Raw genomic sequence first — 23,121 nt, forward strand, 5'->3', positions numbered from 1 at the left:
AGGAAAAAAGGAACCAGATGCAAACGAGTTTATACGCCAAAACAGGACCGTGTTTTGAAGCTCTTGTGCCTTAAAAACTATAAAGCTTCTTCGTCTGAGATCAAAAGGGAATGAGAAGAACATACAGGAGTCGTAGCAAGTGCAGTAACAGTCGGAAGCCGCCTCTTCAAAAATGGACTTTTAGCCCGTCACCCTAAGAAGAAGCCCCTCCTCACACAAAAAATGAAAAGGGCCTGATTAATTTGGGGTAATGAGAATGTCAAATGGACCCCCCCCCCCCCCCGAGCTGTGGAAGTCAGTTATTTTCTCGGATGAGAAGAAATTCAACCTGCAAGGCTCTGAATGGAGACAAATGATTTGCCATAGATGTGGTGAAGAATACCATCCAGACTGTATGATGTCTACCGTGAAATTCCCTACCAGCCAAAATGATATGGGGGGTGCATTTCGTATTGCAGAGTATGTTACCTGCAGTTTATAAAAGGTTCCGTAAATGCCACTGGATACCTGACTATATTGGAAGGCAAATTGCTGCTAACCATTAGAGACCATTTCAACCTGCCAAGTAACTGCATCTTTCAGGATGACTCTAGTCCTTGTCATTGGGCCAAAAGTGTAAGTAGGCACTTCTATAGTTACTTTAGCTTCATTTCTGCATTACAGATTTTCGACAGTAATGTGTTTACATTTGCTACAGGTGAAAAAATGGTTCGAAGAATGGTCCATTACAACTCTTAGCTGGCCAGGAAACAACCTGGACCTGAATCTTACAGAGAACTGTTGGCATCATGTGGAATCTGCAGTTGCCAGAAAGAAACCAAAGACCCTTCGTGAACTTCAGGAAGCCATAAGTCGTGTTTGGAATCACGAACTATGAGCTGATTATCTTCAGATCTTGCCAATGCCTCAACAGTGTGCTGCTGTCATCAGGGCCAGAGGCATTTCAACTAAATATTAGTTTGCACCTGGTGAACTTTTCATTTTGTTTTCCATTTAAAATGATAAACTGAAGCAAATTAAGGGCTTCTGATAACATTTTACCAAAACTGGTGTATAAAGATTGCAAATGCTTATTTTGGAATATTTTGAGAGCACTTGTCAAATAATAATTAGCTTTGCCTTACCTATTAAATATCTTTTGTTTATATTTCTATTTGTGATGCTAATCATTAATGTAAATGAGGAGAAGCTATTAAGGAAACCAAGCACCTCATCCTCTCTCCCCCTCCAAATAATTGTAAATATATTGTTTCGATGCGCTCATGGGGAGAACCAACCCATCAAAAATCCTGGCTTCGAGTCCTCCATAGCCAAATTTGCTGTGATCACTAATAGGGGAAACCATTGCTGTGCCGTGAACCTACTTTTGGGTCGGTTCTCCCCATGTGCATATGAAAACGATACGTCAGTGATATGTTTACAATTATTCAGAGGGGGAAAGAGGATGAGGTGCTTGGTTTCCTTAATAGCTTCTCCCGTTTATTCAGTTTACCTTTGAGGTGGAAGTAGAGGATACCTCCCTTTCCTTGATGTGTTGGTGCATAAGGAAAGCCCTTATACCTTAAAAGAATGGGTGTATATCCATTCTTTTAAGGCAATATCAGTGTATATAGGAAAATCAGTGTATATAGGAAACCCATGTGCCGGGGCCAATATACACATTACAATACGGCAGAAACGAACCATCATAAGAACAGTGTTATCAGAGCATTTTTGGGCTGGGTCCCATTGCAGCACCTACTAGGATAGAAAAGAAGAAATTAAACATGTCACAGTGGATCTCAGAAGCGGCTACCACCAGAGGATTGTAGATAAATATATTTGAGAAGCAGAGCACGGACGAAGAGAACCATTTACACCAGTTGCCACTGCATACATACCCTAACTGAGCATATAGCTTGGGTATTACGCGATTGCCAGGCATGCTGTGTGCAGCTGCCAAGGCAGAGGTTGCACACAGTTGCGTCACAGGTCAAGGACCCCATACCAAGGGAATGTACAAGTGGGGTCATGTATAAGATCAGGTGCCCAGATTGTGGGGAATGTTATGTTGGTGAAATGAAACATCGGTTTAAAGATCTGGGGGAACACGATAAATTATGGGAAATCTGCCATGGCAGAACATTTCTGGGAGGAGCACCATTGAATCTCCCCAGACGAAGCTGTTATCGTCGACCAGGCACATAGTTTTGAGACTGCAAATGACTCAAGAGCTTGTGGATTTGCTCCTCTGAGAGCAATACCATTAATAGAGACAGGGGAATCCGCATTCATCCTCTCTTTGAGGCGGTGGTTCTTGGACGGAATGAGCGGTTCTGCCTGGCATGGTCCTGAGCCATTTCGGGTTCCAGTGCACATGGGGAGAATTCTGCCCATGTTCCTGTAGAAACACGTCTTCAGAACCATGAGCCTGCTGATATTTAAGGATGTGCTGTATGATAAGCCTTACTGTTGAAAAAGGAGGCGGATGCCTCTGAAAGCTACATAGTTTTAGCACTTTTATTATCCTGTGTTTTATCTACATTGTTTTATTGTAATTTATTCATTGCAGTTTAAAAGTTCATATTGTATTGTACAGGCAGTTACATTTTTATCAATTTTATCCAATGGAATTATATCATTCTATTTATTTTATTTTCCTTGTTATTTATTTTATTTTATTTTTTTCTTGTTAGTTGTTGGCACATCAGTTTCTATGGCCATAATGCACCTCCCAAAGTTTTTGCATTTTACTGTGATCCAAGCCCGAGGCGGGAATCGAACCCGCGACCTTTGGGTTGCCAGGCAGGCACTTTACCTACCTGGCCAGCCCGGTCGGCTATTTATTTTATTTATTTACATTATTATTATTTTAATATGACCCAACACTATTTATTTATTTTTAATAAAAGTTGGTGTAGGTTTGTGCAGTTATTATGAATATGAATATTCCCAACCCCAGAGGCCTATTTGAAGAGCTGACAAGAAGTGATTCTGGCAAGTCTCTGCATTGGTTATTCGTATCCAACTCACTTGTATTTGCTTGTGGGAGAGAATCCTCCTCAGTGTTTCTTTTGCAGCTAACAATAAAACACATTCTCATTGAATGTTCCCAACATTCAACAATCAGAAAATCAAGAATTAGCCCCCTATCCAACTTTACAGGAACCCTTAACCTTATTACATATTCTTAGCAATGAAGAAAATTTTGAGGAACTGTTTAACTATTTGAAACACATGAGTCGGTATAATAGACTGCGATCATAGTGATAAGCAAATTATGAACAGGCACAATATGGCCCAACAGGCCATTGTGCCAAAAAACTCAAAAGCAACAACAACAATGTATTTTCTATGTTTTTAAGTGTTCTATAATGTTCAAATTTCAAAAATAATATGTATACTTGGATATTATGATAGCACTTAACTAAGTGTGACTGTAATGTCTAATGGAGTTATATGTTAGCAAAATATCCCAATATGATGTATTGCGTGTTCTATATTGTTCTATAATACCTGGTAGTTGAGATTTTTAGGATCTGCTAGCAGGATAGAGTGCAGGTCAACTTCCTATTTATCACAGTTTTTTTTTTTTTTTGGGTAAAAACAAAAGTAAGGTTCATTGAAATATCAAAGTTGAATAAGTTTGTATTTACTTTCAAGATATGTGTATTTTTTTCTATAAAATCCAAAACTGTAAATCATATTTCCAGTGTATGCTGCAATAGTATTTTCTCTTTTGTTTAGCATAGAAAATGCTTAATTCTGACATTTGTTGTATACAATCACTATCACATATAGAAAAAAAAAATTAATTAAACATAATCCATATAACGTACTCTGTCAAATATGGCAAAGTATTAGAATTAGTAGAGGCATATTCTGCAAGAAAGCAAGCTTATGCAGCATCAGCCAAAAAAAAAAAAAAAAACTCTCCCATTCCACCCCTCCTTCCATTCCAAATACCTGTCCAGCTCAGCCTTAAATTTATTTAGGCTAAAAACTTCCATAACAAAAGATGGAAGTCTGTTCCACCAACCAACTACACGCTGGCTAAACGCAAACTTCCACACATCTATCCTACTACTGTCTTTCTTCAGTTTCAATTTATGCCCACTCAGGTGATTATTCTGAGCTAGATAAGAAATCCTGTCAGCATTGAGCATGCTCAAACCATTCAAGGCTTTATACACATCTATCACATCACCTCACCAGTGCCTAGTCTCCAGACACTGTAATTTGCAAAACTTAAACCTTTCTTTGTAAGAGCACCCCTTTGTTCCATTCACTAATCTTGTTCCCCTTCTCTGTACTCATTCCAGCAGCTCTACATCCTTCTTGAAATGAGGCCTCCAAACCTGTATACAGTACTAAAGGTGTGGCCTGACCATTGCCTTATACAAGGGAATAATCACCTGCTTATCCCTGCTAGAAAAATTCCTGTATATCATTGACAAGACAGCATGAGCTACTCTTGCAGCCCGTCTCCACTGCTCAGAGAACTTCATATCTGCCTGCGCAATTACCCCCAGGTCCTTTTCATTTTCTACCACTTTCAGTGTAGTACCACAGAGTTGATATGTTGCTCAGGGAGTTGCTGTTTCCCATACATTTGTCAATGTTAAATTTCATTTGCCACCTCTCAGCCCATCTGCTCAACCATTCCAGATCCTGTTGCAGCAGCATAGCATCAGTAGTGTCCTTAACAACCCTGCCAAGCTTTCAATCATCTACAAACTTAGACATTAAGCTTGATATACCATCAACAATATCATTTATAAATACAGAAAACAATAAAAGAACACAACACTGAAACCTGAGGGACTCCACTAATAACATTAGTCCACGATGAGCAGTGTCCATTGATTACCACTCTCTGTCTTCTCCCCCTCAACCACCCCTTTATCCGTAGCAGCAATTTGCCTCCAATGCCACACTGCTCCAATTTGTGCAGCAGTCTTCCATGTGCAACAGTATCAAAAGCCTTTCTAAGATCCAAGTATATAATATCAAAGTTATTCCCTGCATCCAGTTCTTTTGTGACTGCATCATAGTATCCAATCAAATTGGTCAGGCAAGACTTCCCCTTAACAAAACCATGCTTTGTCTGAGCTATAACTGAAGTCTTGTCTAGATGATCCTGCAGTGCTTCTTTAACCAGTGCCTCCATTAATTTTCCAGGAACAGAAGTTAAACTAACAGGTCTATAATTACGTGTGTCGCCCGCCCTTTGATCCTCCTTTGTGAATTGGGGTCACATTTGCACATCTCCAGTCCATGGGTACTTCCCCTGAGGCCAAGGAAGCTCTCATAATTATAGCTAAGGGTTTGCTTACTTCCTTTGCTGCCTCCTTTAATATAACTGGATAGATCCCATCCACCCCAGGTGCCTTTCTTGTATTTATCTTCAACAATTTCTCCTCCACTTTACTCTCATTTATTACAAGATTCTCTAGCTTACTGCCAGAGTTCAATACACCTCTGGCATTCCCCTCTCTGAATAACTCCTCATGTGTGAATGTCGATGCAAAATATTCAATCAGTTTGTTAGCTCCCTGAGCAGGATCATCAACAGTTGACCCATCAATATCAAGTGGACCAATCTGATTCATCCTCTTCCTTCTAGAGTTTACTTAAGAAAAGAACTCTTTGCTGTTTTTCTTTGCATCCCTTGCCAAAGATTACTCGTAATCTGTCTCCACCTGCCTAACCTGCTTTGTAACTTGGTTACAGATCAACTTGTATCTACCATAGGCTTCTGTGTCACGTGTTAATTTGTATGTAACCCATGCATTTTTCTTCTGTGCCATATGTCTCATTAGTTCATCTGACATCCACTTAGGCCTAAACCTTGAACAATATTTCTTAGTTGGTATGTAAAGCCTAGTAGCTTCCAAGATAAGTTCTTTGAATGCTTCCCATTTTGAATTTGCTGTTGGTAACATCATCAGTTGGTCCCACTGTATAGAATTTAAATACTGTCTCAGTCCGTCGTAGTCGCCTTTACGAAAGCAATAACCCTTCCCTTTACCCCTAATGGTAGTTACCTCTTTGAGTAAATCCCACTTCAGCACACTGTGATCACTGTCACCTAGTGGTTCATTTACTTACAGAACATGCTGATGTAGAAAACAATCATCCATTAAATCCACAAAAGCCTTGCTAGTGTTTAAGTGACCAGCCCCCAAATTCCAATCAATATCTGGGAAATTAAAGTCCCCCATTATAAGACTCTCTGATTTACTGGCCCACTCTATTTCCCCGTACAGTTTCTTATTATACTCATCAGAGTCATTAGGCCTACAGCACACTCCTACTCTCAATTTTGATCTCCCAGTGCTTATGTCACACCAAGCTGACTCGACACTGCACTGTCCAGCAATGTCGACTGGCTTCACTTTCTTGGATTTTATGTATTTCTTAACTAATAGCATAACCCCTCCTCCTTTCCCATCCTGTCTATCCTTTCTGTAGACATTGTACTCCCCAAATTCCAGTTCTGCATTCCTTATATCTGTGTGACATAAGTCTCTGAAATCCCCAAAATATCTGCTTTGATGTTTTGAACAATACCTCAAATTCATCAAATTTATTTAGTAAACTCCTAGCAATGGTGTACACGCAAGTATACATGCACCTGTTCTTTTTCTTAGCTACCCTAACACAACCCATGTGTTTATTTGTACCCCAATGCTTCCCAGCAGTCTCTGAAATATCCTGCATCTTATTTTCCAGGCTGCGGCTCATTCCAAAAGAAGCAGTGCAAGAATCACTTTCACCTCTGCCAGTGGCTACTGTTAATCTATTAGTCCTTGTATCCCCCCAATCTAGCAGTTTTCCGACCCACCTGACACTGCATCGATAGCATCAGCAAACATTCTTGCACCCTTTCTATTTAAGTGTATCCCATCATATGTAGAAGCAGTCTCTCCTGTTAACAAGTACAGACTAAGCTGAAAAAAATTCTACCCCTTGAGCCTTGCACAATCTTTCCAGGGCTGAATTGATCGACAGGGCTCTCATCATATACTCCCTCCTATCGTGTCTGGGCAGAATTGCAGACACTTTCAAATTCAACCCTAATTCACGGTTTTTTCAACAGTGACCTGTACTTGTTAAGTAATTCCGCCAGTCTCCTACTCTTAATATCATTAGTGCCAACGTGTACAACTATGTCACCTTTTGTGCCCTTAAAAGATGATATCTGCTCTACAACGTCATCAACCTTTTCCCCTGGCAAAGGTTGATTAGTTCATCTGATATCCGTTTAGGTCTAACCTTGAACAATATTGCTTAGTTGTATGTAAAGCCTAGTAGCTTCCAAGATAAATTCTTTGAATGCCTCCCATTTTAGTTTGCTGTTGGTAACATCATTAGTTGGACCAACCATAGAGAATTTAAATACTGTCTCCGACCACCTTAGTCGCCTTTATAAATTTACTATATTTGGTATAAAAAGCAAAAACCCTTCCCTTTACCCCTGATGGTAGTTACCTCTTTGAGTAAATCCCACTTCGGCACACTGTGATCACTGCCACCTACTTATTCCTTTATCTGCATATTATAAATGGATGAAGCTACTGATAATCAGATCAAGAATATTACACCCTCTAGTTGCCTCCCGAACATGCTGATGTAGAAAACAATCATCCAATAAATCCACAAAAGCCTTTTTAGTGTGTTAGTGACCAACCCACTAATTCCAGTCAATATCCGGGAAATTAAAATGCCCCATTATAAGAATCTCTGATTTACTTACTTACTCTATTTTGCTGTACTGTTTCTTATTATACTTATCCGAGTCTTAAGGCTTATAACACACTCCTACTCTCAATTTTGATCTCCCAGTGCTTATGTCACACCAAACTGACTTGACACTGCACTGTCCAGCGATGTTGACTGGCTGCACTTCCTTGGATTTTATATGTTTCTTAACTAATAGCATAACCCCTCCTCCCTTCCTATCCTGTCTGTCCTTTCTGTACACACTGTACTACCCAAATGCCAGTTCCGCATTCCTTATATCTGTGGGGACCACGTCTCTGATATCCCAACAATATCTGCCTTTGATATTTTGCACACTACCTCAAATTCATCAAATTTATTTACCAAACTCCTAGCATCAGTGTATACCCAAGTATACATGCATTTGTTCCTATTCTGTGGTATTTTAACACAACCCATATGTTTACTTGTACGCAATGACTCCCAGCAGTCTCTTAAATCCCCTGATTTTGTTTTCCATTGTGCTGTTCCAAAAGAAGCACTGCAAGAATCACTTTCACCTCTGCCAGTGGCTACTGTTAATCTATTAATCCTTGTATCACCCCCCCAAGCTGGCAGTTTTCCGACCCACCTAACACTGCCTCGATAGTATCAGCATATATTCTTGCACCCTTTATATTTAAGTGTATTTCATCCCTGTAGAAGCAGTCTCTTCTGTTAACTAGCACAGACCAGACTGAAAATTATTCTACGCCTTGACCCTTGCACAATCTCTCTCTCTCTCTACGACCGAATTGATCAACAAGGCTTTCATCATATACTCCCTCCTATCCAGGGCTGACAGATTTCAAATTAGGTCTTGCGGGACAAAAATGAAAAAAATTGCAGCAATTTTTCTGAAGAAAATTTTTTTCACAATTAGCAATTTTGACATATCGTTTTTAATTTCTAAACTTCATTGTGGTCATTAAAAATGTATCTAATAAAAAAAAAAACAATAAAAAATAATTGAGTGAAATTTTTATTTTTTTATTTATACTATAATCCTAAAAATTATTCAGTATTTATCACATGATTTTACTTCATTAAGAATGACTAAACCTTGATTTTTTTTAAAAAAATTTGAATTCCGAACAATTCACACCGAAATTCTGTTTTATCATCAGCTCGGCCTCCAAATTTTTTTAGAATCAACCTATTTATATCTTTACGCCAAGCAATCGTTATTAGACTAAAAATCCTTTCAGATGATGTATTTGATAATTTTTTGAAATTGTGGAGAAGAATTTTTTTAAAAAAAACGAACCCTCCTTTGTTCACACGGTAATTGCCTTTCAATATCTGTTATATTTGCCATAAATCTTTTTAAGATGATATATTCTTCAAACAGCAAATCTTAATCTACTTTTATTTTAAATGTGTTAGTGATTTCTATGATTTCATGAAATGCTGGTATGCTATGTAAAGATAAGTTAGAGAGAATTTTTTATTTTTGGTCATTGAAATTAAACCATTTCTCTAAATATTTTATAGCTGTATCAAATAAATTATTTGCTTCCCTTTTAAACCGTTTTGAAACATCTAGGTTATCACAATTTTGGATAATTTCATTAACATTTGCTCCATAATAACATTCATTCTTATGCTCAATCAAGAACTGCCTTATATTATTCTTAATTGAATATACTTCAATAATCGTAACATTACTACCTTGGAGTTTTTTTAGCGCTGGTTGAAATATTGAACATACATTCTTTACAAATTTTACATATGCCTCATGAAGCTGATGTTCAAAAATATGCCTCAATATAGGTGCTATGTTATTCTTGCTCATAAATATGATTTAATAGGTGCAAAATTGGTCAATAGTCGCTCAGTAGCCGGTAAAAGAGTCAGCCATCTTGTTGGTATATGCAGTAATATTTCATTCCATTCTGTTTCTGTCCATTCGAAAAAGTCTTTTAGTTCAGTTATCTTTTTTGTTGAAGAGCTAAATTCATTAAATATTTTAATAACAATAGATTCTATATCAATACTCAAACAATTGCAAGCTCTCTTAGCAGTGTTATGCAGAATGTGCAAATTGCAACCAGCAGGTAATATATTTTCATTAAATTTTTTTTTATTCTATGAAAATGCTATTTTTCTTGCCAAAATTAATATTGGCATTATCTGCTCCATACGCAGTAATCTTTTTGGGAGATAATTCATTAAATGTAAGCTGCTGGATGAGAGCATTTGAAATAGTTTCAGTATCTTCTTCTTCTAACCAAATGAATGATATCAAACCAGTTTTTACACCACGGGTTTTGTCAAAATATCTCACAACCAAAGGAAAAGTTTTTACGTTTCCTTTATTACAAGCTTCCATGCTTATAGAAAAGGGCTTATTATTCTCCAGTTGTTTCAGTATGTAATTTTTTGAGTGCTTTCCAACAATTTTTTCAATAATGGCAGAAACTTTTCTTTTCCCGCAAGAATATTTTGCTGCAATTCCAGAGTCAGGAAACATTTTTTTTTTAAAAATTGAGCTAGCACAACCAGCTGAGACATAACTATGAGAATGCATAACAGAATGGTAACAAAACGATACTTCTGCAAATGCGACATCTTCATGAACCTTGCTTTGCTTTGGTATAAAAAACTTTGAAATTTTTGATGTAGTTGCTATTGCTTGAACATTTGCAGTGTGGTTTTTATATTGCAAATGTCTACTTACGTCATTTTTACCACCGTGACTAATTGTGAAAATGAAATTGTTGCATGTAGAGCATTTTGCACTATGATCGTCTCTACCGCAACTAATCCAACTATACTTTTTTCCCAATCTGCATTATAGTGAACCAACCGTCTTCTTTTCTTTTCCGGAATTTTCAAACTACTTTCACCATCTGACATTTTGAAGGCTAGAATAAATTGATATTTTAAATACAACCCGTTCATTTTAATTTTTAATTTAATAAGACAAATTCAATGAAATTTACCTTATATAGGTAACAATTCCTAAAGCAGCTGAACTGATTAGACAGATGTCAAAATAATTTTTATTCTTTTTATAATGAAAGATAAACACACACTTCAGATACACCTAGCGTAGACCACCAGACAGCACTGACATCGTTGATCGCACTATTTATGCAGACGCTTATATCTAAAAATCCCCGGACATCTAATGCGTCCCGTGAGCATTAGCGTGCTCACTCACCCGCCAATGTCCAAAATTCATACATATTAGGAAAGAAATACATTTCATAACAGCATCCTTCACTTTTTATGGCATTATTTTATTATTTTACAGTCAAAATCTGTTAATTTTGAGTTCCTGTCCTGCGCATTGCGGGATGTCTGGCATCCCTGCTCCTATCGTGTTTGAGCAGAATTGCAGACACTTTCAAATTCAACCCAATTCACAGTTTTTTTCAACAGTGACCTGAATTTTTAAGTAATTATTTAAAAATTCAGGTCATTAGTGCCAATGTGTACAACAATATCACCTTTTGTGCTCTTAAAAGATGATATCCGCTCTACAATGTCATTAACGTTTGTCCCTGGCAGACATACCCTGGTCCTGTTCCACCTATCCTTTTTACATATCATGTTCCCCATTTCCCAGACAATAGAGTCACCAACAACTACTAGTTCCTGTGGGACCAGTGCATTCTGCCTTTGGGGTTGCCCTGTGTTGCTTGATGATCATGTGCAAGCTCTAGCGTTGATGTGGGCAACTGAGAGCTTGATGGGCCCTCAATTTAGATCCTTCAAGGGCATCCACCTTGTCCTTCAAGCTCTCATATATGCCCATAACAACGCTGAGTTGTCGCCTGATTTCCTCACGCTCCCCACATCGCGTGCACACACAAAGACATTCCACTTGGCACTATCATGTCCCATACTTGATTGCTCCACAAACATCAAGCAAGCAGTCCATTTTCAAAGGCTGTGATTCAGAGAAACTGCCCCCCCTTCCCCTCTCAGTTCTCCACTGAGCCACAGCACTCCCATTAGCTTGAGCCTTTTGCTTTGCTACTCTGGTCTGAGTCATGATTTCGATTCAATTTCAATATCAGTACAGAATTATAACCCTAAACTTATATCCTAACACAGTTATAACACTATATATCTATATATTTTTTTTCATTATCGAGCATTATCTCTGAGTTTCGTTATATAAGCCAAATACTCCTAATAAGTTAGTACTTTACTGACTATTGCTACATTTCAGAATGACAGTCTTATTGATAATATATTTTCTGTCATAATAAAATCACTTTTTTCTTGTTAACATTAATATATAATTATTAACTCCTTGATTCTTTTATTAGGACCTATTAGTCTGGCCCTCTATATGTCAGATTCTGAAGTCCAACAGTTTCTCAGTTACACACTCAGTTCTGAAATCCTTAGCAACAGAAAAAATGTGGGTTATCATATTGTTTATAGAGATGGGGTGAGTATCTGAGTGGATATTATTTATAAACATATATCAGAGATTTTCTTGAGTTATTGTGCGTGTGCGTGCGTGCGTGTGTGTGTGTGTGTGTGTGTGTGTGTGTGTGTGTGTGTGTGTGTGTGTGTGTGTGTGTGTGTGTGTGTGTGTGTGTGTGTGTGTGTGCGTGTGTGCGCACACAAGCATGCACTTAGTGAGGTTTTTCCATACTTCAAACATCATTTTGATCATATGAATTCGCATGTATAATTCTGAAGAATGAAAACATGATGTATCAAGTATCATCAAACTCCATTTTCAATATCACTGAAAAGAGATTAGAAGAGAGATTAGCATGTTTCAGGCTGGCTGCAGTTTTGCATAGTCATTGGTGATGAATAAGCATTGTTTACCTTAGCAATAACAATGAAATTGTAACCACCTCCGTCCAACAGCCAGTGAGGCATTATAAAAGGGAAAATTTGGTATTATTTATTTAATTTTTTTTATAAAAAAGAATGAGAATTTGATACAATTTGTCTAGTTGTATTTTTATAGATTGTCATCCCCAATATATTATTATGTTTACATCCCTGAACTCAATTAAAGTTAAAGAGATCTAAGATTTGTAAATGTCTCTCCAATTTACAAAGGTGATGTTTATCCAAGTGTGAAATGTGTAAATACAGACCTGCAATCTTAACTTCTGTGGCAGGGAAAATTAGGGTTTCCATGATTAAGGATGTACTGGTCCCAGGTGCCAATTGTTTCTGTGGCCAAGTGATCTCCAACTTCCTAGAGTGATTTTTCTAGAGCAACTGAGTTTTTCCTTATTTTATTTCTCTTTATAAGTCATTCTGTTAATTATCTCTACTTTTAAAAGTATAAAAAGCGAGCCAGAAAAAAGAAGGTACCTTTTTTTTTTTTTTTTCTTTTTTTTTTTACTCTTTATTACCGTACTAACTCTTATGTTTGGCCACAAGCAGCACTGCTCCTTTCCTCCCTGTGGCGGGCCAGTAACCTGGATAGAAAGGCTAATCCCTCAGGGTGAAAAGGAGCTGAAATGGATAAAGAATTACATCCAGCATTAGGGCCTCCAAGCTTAAATACCACAGATCGTTGTTATTATTATTATTATTATTATTATTATTATTATCATTATTGCTCTTATATTATTTCTTCCTGATTGGCGGATTAGACTCCGTGAGGGGTTCTGCTACCAAGTACACAGGGTGGTTGTAATGTCTGGTGTTACTGTCAGTCGAGGAAATCTCTGACTATCCTACAGGTGTTCAGGATTGCAACTTTCTTGAGTTCCTTGTAGGTGTTCTCTGGGAGACCTATTGCTGTTAGGCTGCTATGTAGAGTCTTTGATACCATACTGGTTGTTGACACAATGATTGGGATGGTTGATACTTCTTGCATATGCCACATCTCCTTCATCTCATGTCTCAGGTTCGTGTACTTCCTAATTTTTTGCTCTTGGGTTTTCTGGATATTGCTAGTGTGTGTTCGGCACCGCTATGTCAATCAGGTAGGTAGCCTTTTCCATCTTGCCCATGAGGGTTATATCCAGTCTGTTGTGCGGGATGGTCTTATCCATTATTATGGCGCAGTCCCAGCACAGCTTGTGGGTTCGGGTCTCTAGTACTGCCTGGGGTTCGTACTTATAGTATGGTACACTTTCTTTGGTCAACTGGTATTTCCTTGCTAGCTTCTGATGTATTATCCTGGCTACCTGGTTGTGTCTATGAGTGTACTCATTCTGGGTGTTCACCTTGCACCCCACAGTGATGTGTTGGATTGTTTCTGAGGCCAGGTGGCATCGTCAACATGTGTCATCTGACATTCCGGGTTCCTTTGCAATGTATTTTCTATAGTTTTTGGTGTTGATTACCTGGTCTTGGATGGCCAGCATGAATCCTTCAGTCTCAGGGCAGAGCATCCTGCTTGTGAGCCATGCATTGGAAGCAAGTTTATCGATGTGATGGAGGTCATTGTAGTGTGTGCCATGGAGTGTCTTCTTTACCTATCTTTCTGACTTCATTTCTTGTGCCGACTGGGTGGGAAGGTACTCTTCGCTTAGGTTGAATGGAATATACCACTTAACTATCTTCCTTATGGCCTGGTGGAGTGGTGCTGTGTGGGTCTCGAAGTAATCATTATTATTATTATTATTATTATTATTATGCCATATAGTGCAAGGAAGCCTGAGGCTTATGCTGCACCAGCCAAAAAAAAAATTTCTGAACTACCCCAATAGAGAGAGAGAAATAAAAGGGAATCACCAAAGAAGAGAAGAATGATGATACCCAGCTCAGGACCCTGGGTGTTCCAAGCCCATACTCGCCAGATGTGAGCCCCTGGAGGTTATAACGCTGATCAAGATGATGCTAAACATAAGTGCTTTAAAAAAGATAATCACCAGCCAGAATATCTGGCTTTCCTCATTATACATTTCTTAACCAATCAGCCAGTGAACAAAGTTTCTCCTCTTGTAATACAGAGATACCTCAAAAATGATGCCGGATAACCTAAAATGGCCAAAATATTACAGTCAGGGGATTTACTTGTTGAAACATCACAGTCTAAAGACTCAGATTTATTGTTTCTGACTTCATTTCTTGTGCCGACTGGGTGGGAAGGTACTCTTCACTTAGGTTGAGTGGAACATTTGGAGAAATTTCCGTTAAAATCTCTCCCCACACAACCCTAAATAGTTCTAAAGGTGTTATCTCTGAATGGGATCTGTTGAATGTAACAGAATCGAAGCTTTTGCAAGAACTGCAAGATCAAAAGGTCATATAAGTTAAGAAAATTCTGACTCGTACGAACAGCAATCTCATTCCAACACTTAGCATAATACTTACTTTCAATACTCCAAACTTACCAAATATGAGGACTAGTACAAATGTAATGCCTCCTAATTTTTTGCTTTCAAATGTGCCGTTTTTGATCATTTCACATGTCACTGAGTGGTCATTGGAGGTTTCTAGTTTCACCATTAGCATTAGCATTAGTAGAGGCGTACAATGCAAGAAAGCAAGCTTATGCAGCATCAGCCAAAAAAAAAAAAAAAACCCTCCCATTCATTCCAAATGCCTGTCCAGCTCAGCCTTACATTTATTTAGGCTATCAGCTTCCACAACAAAAGATAGAAGTCTGTTCTACCAGTCAACTACCCACTGGCTAAAGGCACATTTCTGCACATCTATTCTACAACTATCTTTCCTCAATTTGAAACTGTGGCCCCTCAGGTTCTTAATCTGAGCAAGACGAAGAATCCCATTAGAATTCAGCTTGCTCAACCCATTCAAGGCTTTATACACCTCAATCAGATCACCTCGCAGGTGCCTAATCTCCATGTGCTACAATTTCCAGAACTTAAGCCTTTCTTGGTAAGAGCACCCCTTTGTTCCCCTCATCAGTCTTGTTGCCCTTCTTTGTACTCGTTCAACAACTCTACATCCTTCCTAAAATGAGACCTCCAGACCTGTACCCGGTACTCTAGGTGTGGCCTGGCCACACCTAGACATCGCTGGACAGCGCAATGTCCAGTCAGTTTGGTGTGACCTAAGCATTGGGAGATCAAAATTGAGAGTAGGAGTGTGCTATAGGCCTAATGACTCTGATGAGTATAATAAGAAACTGTACAGGGAAATAGACTGGGCCAGTAAATCAGAGAGTCTTATAATGGGAGATTTCAATTTCCCAGATATTGACTGGAATTTGGGGGCTGGTCACTCACACACTAGCAAGGCTTTTGTGGATTTATTGGATGATTGTTTTCTACATCAACATGTTCGGGAGGCAACTAGAGGGAGGAATACTCTTGATTTGATTATCAGTAGTGATTCTTCATGCATTAAGAATCTGCAGATAAATGAACCACTAGGTGGCAGTGATCACAGTGTGCTGAAGTGGGATTTACTCAAAGAGGTAACTACTATTAGGGGTAAAGGGAAGGGTTATTGCTTTCGTAAAGGCGACTACGATGGACTAAGACAGTATGTAAATTCTATACAGTGGGACCAACTGATGATGTTACCAACAGCAAATTCAAAATGGGAAGCATTCAAAGAACTTATCTTGGAAGCTACTAGGCTTTACATACCAACTGAGAAATATTGTTCAAGGTTTAGGCCTAAGTGGATATCAGATGAACTAATGTGACATATGGCAGAGAAGATAAATGCATGGGATACATACAAATTAACACGTGACACAGAAGCCTATGATAGATACAAGTTGATCTGTAACCAAGTTACAAAGGAGGTTAGGCAGGCGAAGGCAGATTACGAGAAATCTTTGGCAAGGGATGCAAAGAAAAACAGCAAAGAGTTCTTTACTTATGTAAACTCTGGAAGGAAGGGGATGAATCAGATTGGTCCACTTGATATCGATGGGTCAACTGTTGATGATCCTGTTCAGGTAGCTAACAAACTGAATGAATATTTTCCATCGACATTCACACATGAGGGGTTGTTCAGCGAGGGGAATGCCAGAGGTGTATTCAACTCTGGCAGTAAGCTAGAGAATCTTATAATAACTGAGAGTAAAGTGGAGCAGAAATTGTTGAAGATAAATACAAGAAAGGCACCTGGGGTGGATGGGATCTATCTAGTTATATTAAAGGAGGCAGCAAAGGAAGTAAGCAAACCCTTAGCCATAATTATGAGAGCTTCCTTGGACTCAGGGGAAGTACCCATGGACTGGAGATGTGCAAATGTGACCCCAGTTCACAAAGGAGGATCAAAGGCTGACACAAGTAATTACAGACCTGTTAGTTTAACTTTTTTGTTGTGCTCTCATTGCTGGAGGGTTTGGTCTTTTGGAGATGGATAGATGAAATTCATGAGTTTTTGAGTAGTAAATGGATGGCCAGTGCTCAAAACAGAAGGAACTGGAAAGTTGCTGGAGAGGCCGTCATCCTGCAGTGGATTGAAAATGGCTGATGATGATGATAGTTTAACTTCAGTTTCTGGAAAATTAATGGAGGCACTTGTTAAAGAAGCACTGCAGGATCATCTAGACAAGATTTCAGTTATAGCTCAGACACAGCATGGTTTTGTTAAGGGGAAGTCTTGCCTGACCAATTTGATTGGATACTATGATGCAGTCACAAAAGAACTGGATGCAGGGAATAACTTTGATATTATATACTTGGATCTTAGAAAGGCTTTTGATACTGTTGCACATGGAAGACTGCTGCACAAATTGGAGCAGTGTGGCATTGGAGGCAAATTGCTGCTATGGATAAAGGGGTGGTTGAGGGGGAGAAGACAGAGAGTGGTAATCAATGGACACTGCTCATCGTGGACTAATGTTATTAGTGGAGTCCCTCAGGGTTCAGTATTGGGTCCATTATTGTTTTCTGTATTTATAAATGATATTGCTGATGGTATATCAAGCTTAATGTCCAAGTTTGCAGACGATACGAAGGTTTGCAGGGTTGTCAAGGACACTACTGACACTATGCTACTGCAACAGGATCTGGAAAGGTTGAGCAGATGGGCTGAGAGGTGCCAAATGAAGTTTAACATTGACAAATGTAAAGTACTACATATGGGAAACAGCAATCCCAGAGGAACGTATCAACTCTGTGGTACTACACTGACAGTGGTAGAGAATGAAAGGGAACCTGGGGGTGGTTGTGCAGGCAGATATGAAGTTTTCTGTGCAGTGCAGATGGGCTGCAAGAGTAGCTCATGGTGTATTGTCGATGATATATAGGAATTTTTCCAGCAGGGATAAGGAGGTGATTATTCCATTGTATAAGGCAATGGTCATACCACACCTAGAGTACTGTATACCGGTCTGGAGGCCTCATTTCAAGAAGGATGTATTAGATGCTGGAATGAGTACAGAGGAGGGCAACAAGATTAGTGAATGGAACAAAGGGGTGCTCTTACGAAGAAAGGCTTAAGTTTTGCAAATTACAGTGTCTGGAGACTAGGCACCGGCGAGGTCATCTGATAGAGGTGTATAAAGCCTTGAATGGTTTGAGCAATGTTACTGCTGATGGGATTCTTCCATTTGCTCAGAATAATCACCTGAGAGTGCATAAATGCAAATTGAGAAAAGACAGATGTAGGATAGACGTGAGGAAATTTGCCTTTAACCAGAGGGTGGTTGGTTGCACTAGACCCACTGCATAATCCACAAGGTAGCTGTTGCGTCAAAGCAACTGAGTCCTCCACTGAACTTAATCATGGAAAGTGTGTTGAAAGTAGTGAACTACATAAAAAGTCAGCCACAGAAGGCAAGATGTTTTAAAAAATACTGTGTGAGGATATGAGATCCGAGCATACATCATTGTTGTACTACTGATCGATGCAAGCGAGTGCATTGAACCATTGAGGCTAATTATGCAAGCATCACTAGAGAATTATCCTTGAGAATTTCAGTTCGATCCAGATGATCCTGAATTTCACCCTTGATCATTGCCTCCATGATTTTACCAACCTGTCAGTCTGACTTCAGTGGTGGGGAAAATCATGGAGGCAATGATCAAGGGTGAAATTCAGGATCATCTGGATCGAATTGAAATTCTCAAGAATACTCAGCATGGTTTTGTAAAAGGAAAATCATGTTTCACAAATCTGGTTCGCTATTTCGAAAGGGCCACTCATGAGCTGGATTTAGGGAATAATTTTGACATGGGTTGGAGGTTGAGAAGACGAAAGAACATTGTTTTGAAAGACAGAGCGGGAATTATAGAAGCCAATTCAGAAGAACAGTGCACATGGAAGTATCTGTAGAAGAGGCATGCAGCAGAAACAGTACGTCTATAAGACAGCGAGGGGAGAGACTCTGTTACAGATGAATCATTAATTAACCTAACTGCCCTCTTCTGAATGGAATCAAGAAGCCAGAGAGAGATTCTGGGGGCACCACCCCAGATGTGGGAACAATATTCCATGGCAGGGTGGATTTGCGATTTATACAGAGTAAGCAGCTGTTTGGAAGAAAAGTAACGCCTAGAGCGAAAGAGAAAAGGAAGTTTTTTAGATGCAGAGGAAGCAATATTTCTAATGTGCTTGTGCCAAAAGAGATTAGAAGTCAGGGTAATCCCCAAAAGAGCTATATCATTTTGCCTAGAAATCGGAGTGCAACTAAAGGTAAGCATAGCAGCAGAAGGATCCTTTTTGCGAGATATAAGACAAGACGGAGTTTTAGAACTGTTGAAATCGACTAGGTTATCTTTGCCCCACTGAAGAATTACCTGAAGATCGGCATTTAAGGAATTGGTAGCAGAATTTTGAAAAGTTGAAGCTGATTGAGCAGGGCAAGCTTTCTCGATATGGAAAGTGGAATGCAATGTGCTATCATCGGCAAAACTATGGATAGGATTTCCAGTCAATGGAAGAAGGTCATTAATATACAAGAGGAAAAGAGTGGGGGAAAGAACTGAGCCTTGGGGAACACTGGCATTAGTTGAGAAGTTAGAAGACAGAGAGCCATCTACCATCACCCTCAGTGAGCGATCAGAGAGAAAACTAGATAACTAGTTACTAAAAACGGTTGGCAAACCATAAGATGGAAGCTTGTTTAGAAGACCTTTATGCCAAACATGATCAAAAGCCTTTGAGATGTCAAGAGCAACTATTTGGGTTTCACCGAACCTTTCCATCGAATTAGTCCATAAATGGGTAACATAAGCCAGAATATCACCAGTGGATCGACGCTGATGGAATCCATACTGGCGGTCGTTGATCAGATGGAAGATTTCTAGGTAGTTTAGGAGTTGCCGGTTAATTGATTTATCCATTACTTTAGAAAGAGTAGAAGTAATTCCAATGGGACGATAATTGGATGGGAGGGATTTGTCACCCTTTTTAGAAACTGGCTGAATATGAGCAAATTTCCAAGCAGAAGAAAAATCGCCTTTGGAATAAGAAAGTGAAAAAAGGCGGCAAAGAATAGGAGTAAGTTCAGGAACTGACGTTTTGACAATAAGTGAAGAAATACCATCGGGACCTGGAGCTTTCTTAGCATCAAGATTCGTCGAAATCCCTCTGACATTCTTTTGAATGAAGACCACAGGAGGCATTAAATGGAGCGTGTTGGGAATGGTGGGAGGTGTTTTACCAAGATCATTAATACATGAGTTGGAAGAAAAATGGGATGCTAGCAGGTCAGCTTTATCCTTGGCTGAAGTGACAACAGAGCCATTTGGTTTGGACAGACAGAAGTGGAAGCAGAGATGGGCAAAAGTTGTGGCAAATAGCTTTGGCAAGAGACCAGAATGCTTGGCTACCATTAGGACAAGAAACAAGTTTTCTACTCTTAGCCTGTTCAAACTCTAGTTTTGACTGATTAATAACTGATCTAGAAACAAGCCAATTACGATATGCAACATTCTTCTCTTGAACAGCCTTAGCACATTTATTGGAAAACCAAGGTTTAGATGTAGGTTGAGATTTTAAAGTGGAGTGTGGGATAAAGGATTCCATTTCTGCAAGAATAATTTCACTGACACGATCTGAGCAAACGTTGACATCAGAAGTTTTGAAACAATAATCCGACCAAGGAAAAGAAGAAAATAAATCTCACAGATCATCCCATTTTGCATTCTTGTAATGCCAAACAACACAAGGTTGGGAATAGCCATGAGATAAAGGTACCCATTGGAGAATGGACAATCACCAAGTTGTGATCTGAAGTGCCTAAAGGACCTCTCACTTCAACCGTGTACTTAGAAGGGTTGTTGTGACAAAAAGATCAATTGTGTTAGCTGTATGATGGGGATTGTCCGGTATTCTTGTAGGAAAATTAACGATCTGTGCAAGGTCATTAGTAATTGCAAAAGCCTCAGCATCTCGACCAGCTGGGTCGGTGTGACTAGAAAATGGAAGCCAGCTGGAGATGTGAACATTAAAATCACCAAGGAAAATTACCACACGGTTAGGAAAGTTGCAAAGAGAGGAAGTCAAACAGCTCCAAATGATTAGTGGAGTTGGGAGAACGGTAGAGACAACAGATGAATTTGACACAATGAGGTAGAGAGAGTTTAAGCCAAAGAAGATCTAAGAGAGGAGATTCCAAATTGCTAAGTCTCTGACAGGGAATATCAGAACGGACATATGCACAAGTACCACCTTTCAGGCGAAAGTAATCACAAAGCAAATAATTTGGGCATCTCACATGAGCAGTAGTTGAATCAACCGATAACTGAGATTCTGTCAGAAAAAGTACATGTGTTTTGGCAGACTGCAAGTGGAAATATACATCGTTGAGATTAGAATTTAGACCATGTATATTTGTGAAATGAATTAGGAAGTGCTTGGGAGGTTTAGATCTTTTCGCAGATAAGCTTGCTCTATTAGTTTGACAATTCATGGTGTATTCAATAGTAAGAAAAAGTGTGTGGGACACGCATACACACTACTCGGACTCCCTCCAGTCACTATCTGGCAGAGTAGATTTAGCAAGATTATACACTAGCTGATCCGGAAGCCTCCTAGAGAGTTACCAATAGGTTTGGTCCGGTGTACTAACTAGTGGCCGGCCTGCAAACACCGTTTTAGAGCTGTACCCTCAAAATGTAAGGAATATTGGATCTCCCCACTATGTTCATCATAACCTCAAAAGTCATCAATCATACTGCATGATGGAAGAGATAGGGAAGGGTTGACCGGAACTTAGCTCTAGAGACTAAACATGGGTTCCACCACTTCAAGCCTCCAATAAGCAAAGTGGTAGTATTTTGCCGGTTGATGAGAGTCATCTACCACCTAGTACTGCCTGGTAACATAGAGGGGTGGCATTTCTCCATTTGGTGTGGGCGCCACTTATCGACCCCTGCTTACGTTGGTTCCCACCTGGGTGGTCACCCACCATGTACTTGTGCATGGAGGTTATACCCAGGATTACTAACAGTCCCACCATCGAGAAGGTGCAAGCAGAGGGTTTGGCTGTCACAGACCATCCGGACTTCACCGAAATTGGTTCCACTTGGTTTGAGTGTCATGCGAATATCAGTTCCATCAGCGTTTTAGACTCCCAGGTAACAAGTACAGCTTGTCTGGCATATCTGAGAGAATGTCTGTGACAACCAAAAGGACCAAGCAATGCTAGGAGTTTGGTAAATAAATTTGTTGAATTTGAGGTGTTGGTGAAGACATCAAAGGCAGATATTGGGATATCAGAGACGTGGTGGCACACAGATATAAGGAATGGAGAACTGGAATTCGGGGCGTACAATGTGTACAGGAAAGATAGACAGGATAGGAAGGGAAGAAGAGTTATGCTATTAGTTAAGAAACATATAAAATCCAAGGAAGTGCAGGCAGTCGACATTGCTGGACAGTGAATTGTCGAGACAGTTTGGTGTGACATAAGCACTGGGAAATCAAAATTGAGAGTAGGAGTGTGTTATAGGCCTAATGACTCTGATGAGTATAATAAAAAAACTGTACAGGGAAATAGAGTTGGCCAGTAAATAAGTGTTTTATAATGGGGGATTTTAATTTCCAAGATATTGACCGGAATTTGTGGGTTGGTCACTCACACACTAGCAAGGCTTTTATGGATTTATTGGATGATTGTTTTCTACATCAGCATGTTTGGGGCGCAACCAGAGGGAGTAATACTCTTGATCTGATTATCAGTAGTGATTCTTCATGCATTAAGAATCTGCAGATAAAGGAACCACTAGATGGCAGTGATCACAGTGTGCTGAAGAGGGATTTACTAAACAGGTAACTACCATCAGGGGTAAAGGGAAGGGTTTTATATGAGACAGTATTTAAATTCTATATGGTTCGCCAACTGATGATGATGTTCCCTACAGCAAATTCAAAATGGGAAGCATTCAAAGAATTTATCTTGGAAGCTACTAGGCTTTATATACCAACTAAGAAATATTGTTCAAGGTTTAGGCCTAAATGAATGTCAGATGAACTAATGAGATGTGGCAGAGAAGAAAAATGCATGGGATACATATAAATTAATGGGTGACATGGAAGCTTATGATAGATATAAGTTGA

The 23,121-nt window shown here is 39.3% G+C and overlaps 1 protein-coding gene across 1 annotated transcript in view; it reads left to right on the forward strand.

Moving 5' to 3' along the window:
* Positions 1 to 23,121, forward strand: part of LOC150077356 (xylosyl- and glucuronyltransferase LARGE1-like) — a 1,505,345-nt gene that overhangs the window by 1,366,234 nt on the left and 115,990 nt on the right. Inside the window, exon 19 of the mRNA XM_090385866.1 lies at positions 12,027 to 12,151. Within this exon, the coding sequence (XP_090241992.1) occupies positions 12,027 to 12,151 (125 nt within the window). The remainder of the gene's footprint in view (positions 1 to 12,026; positions 12,152 to 23,121) is intronic.

This window comes from Mastigoproctus giganteus, chromosome 12 (assembly GCF_048544385.1).
Source record: "Mastigoproctus giganteus isolate SK-2022 chromosome 12, ASM4854438v1, whole genome shotgun sequence".
NCBI classification, from domain to species: domain Eukaryota; kingdom Metazoa; phylum Arthropoda; class Arachnida; order Uropygi; family Thelyphonidae; genus Mastigoproctus; species Mastigoproctus giganteus.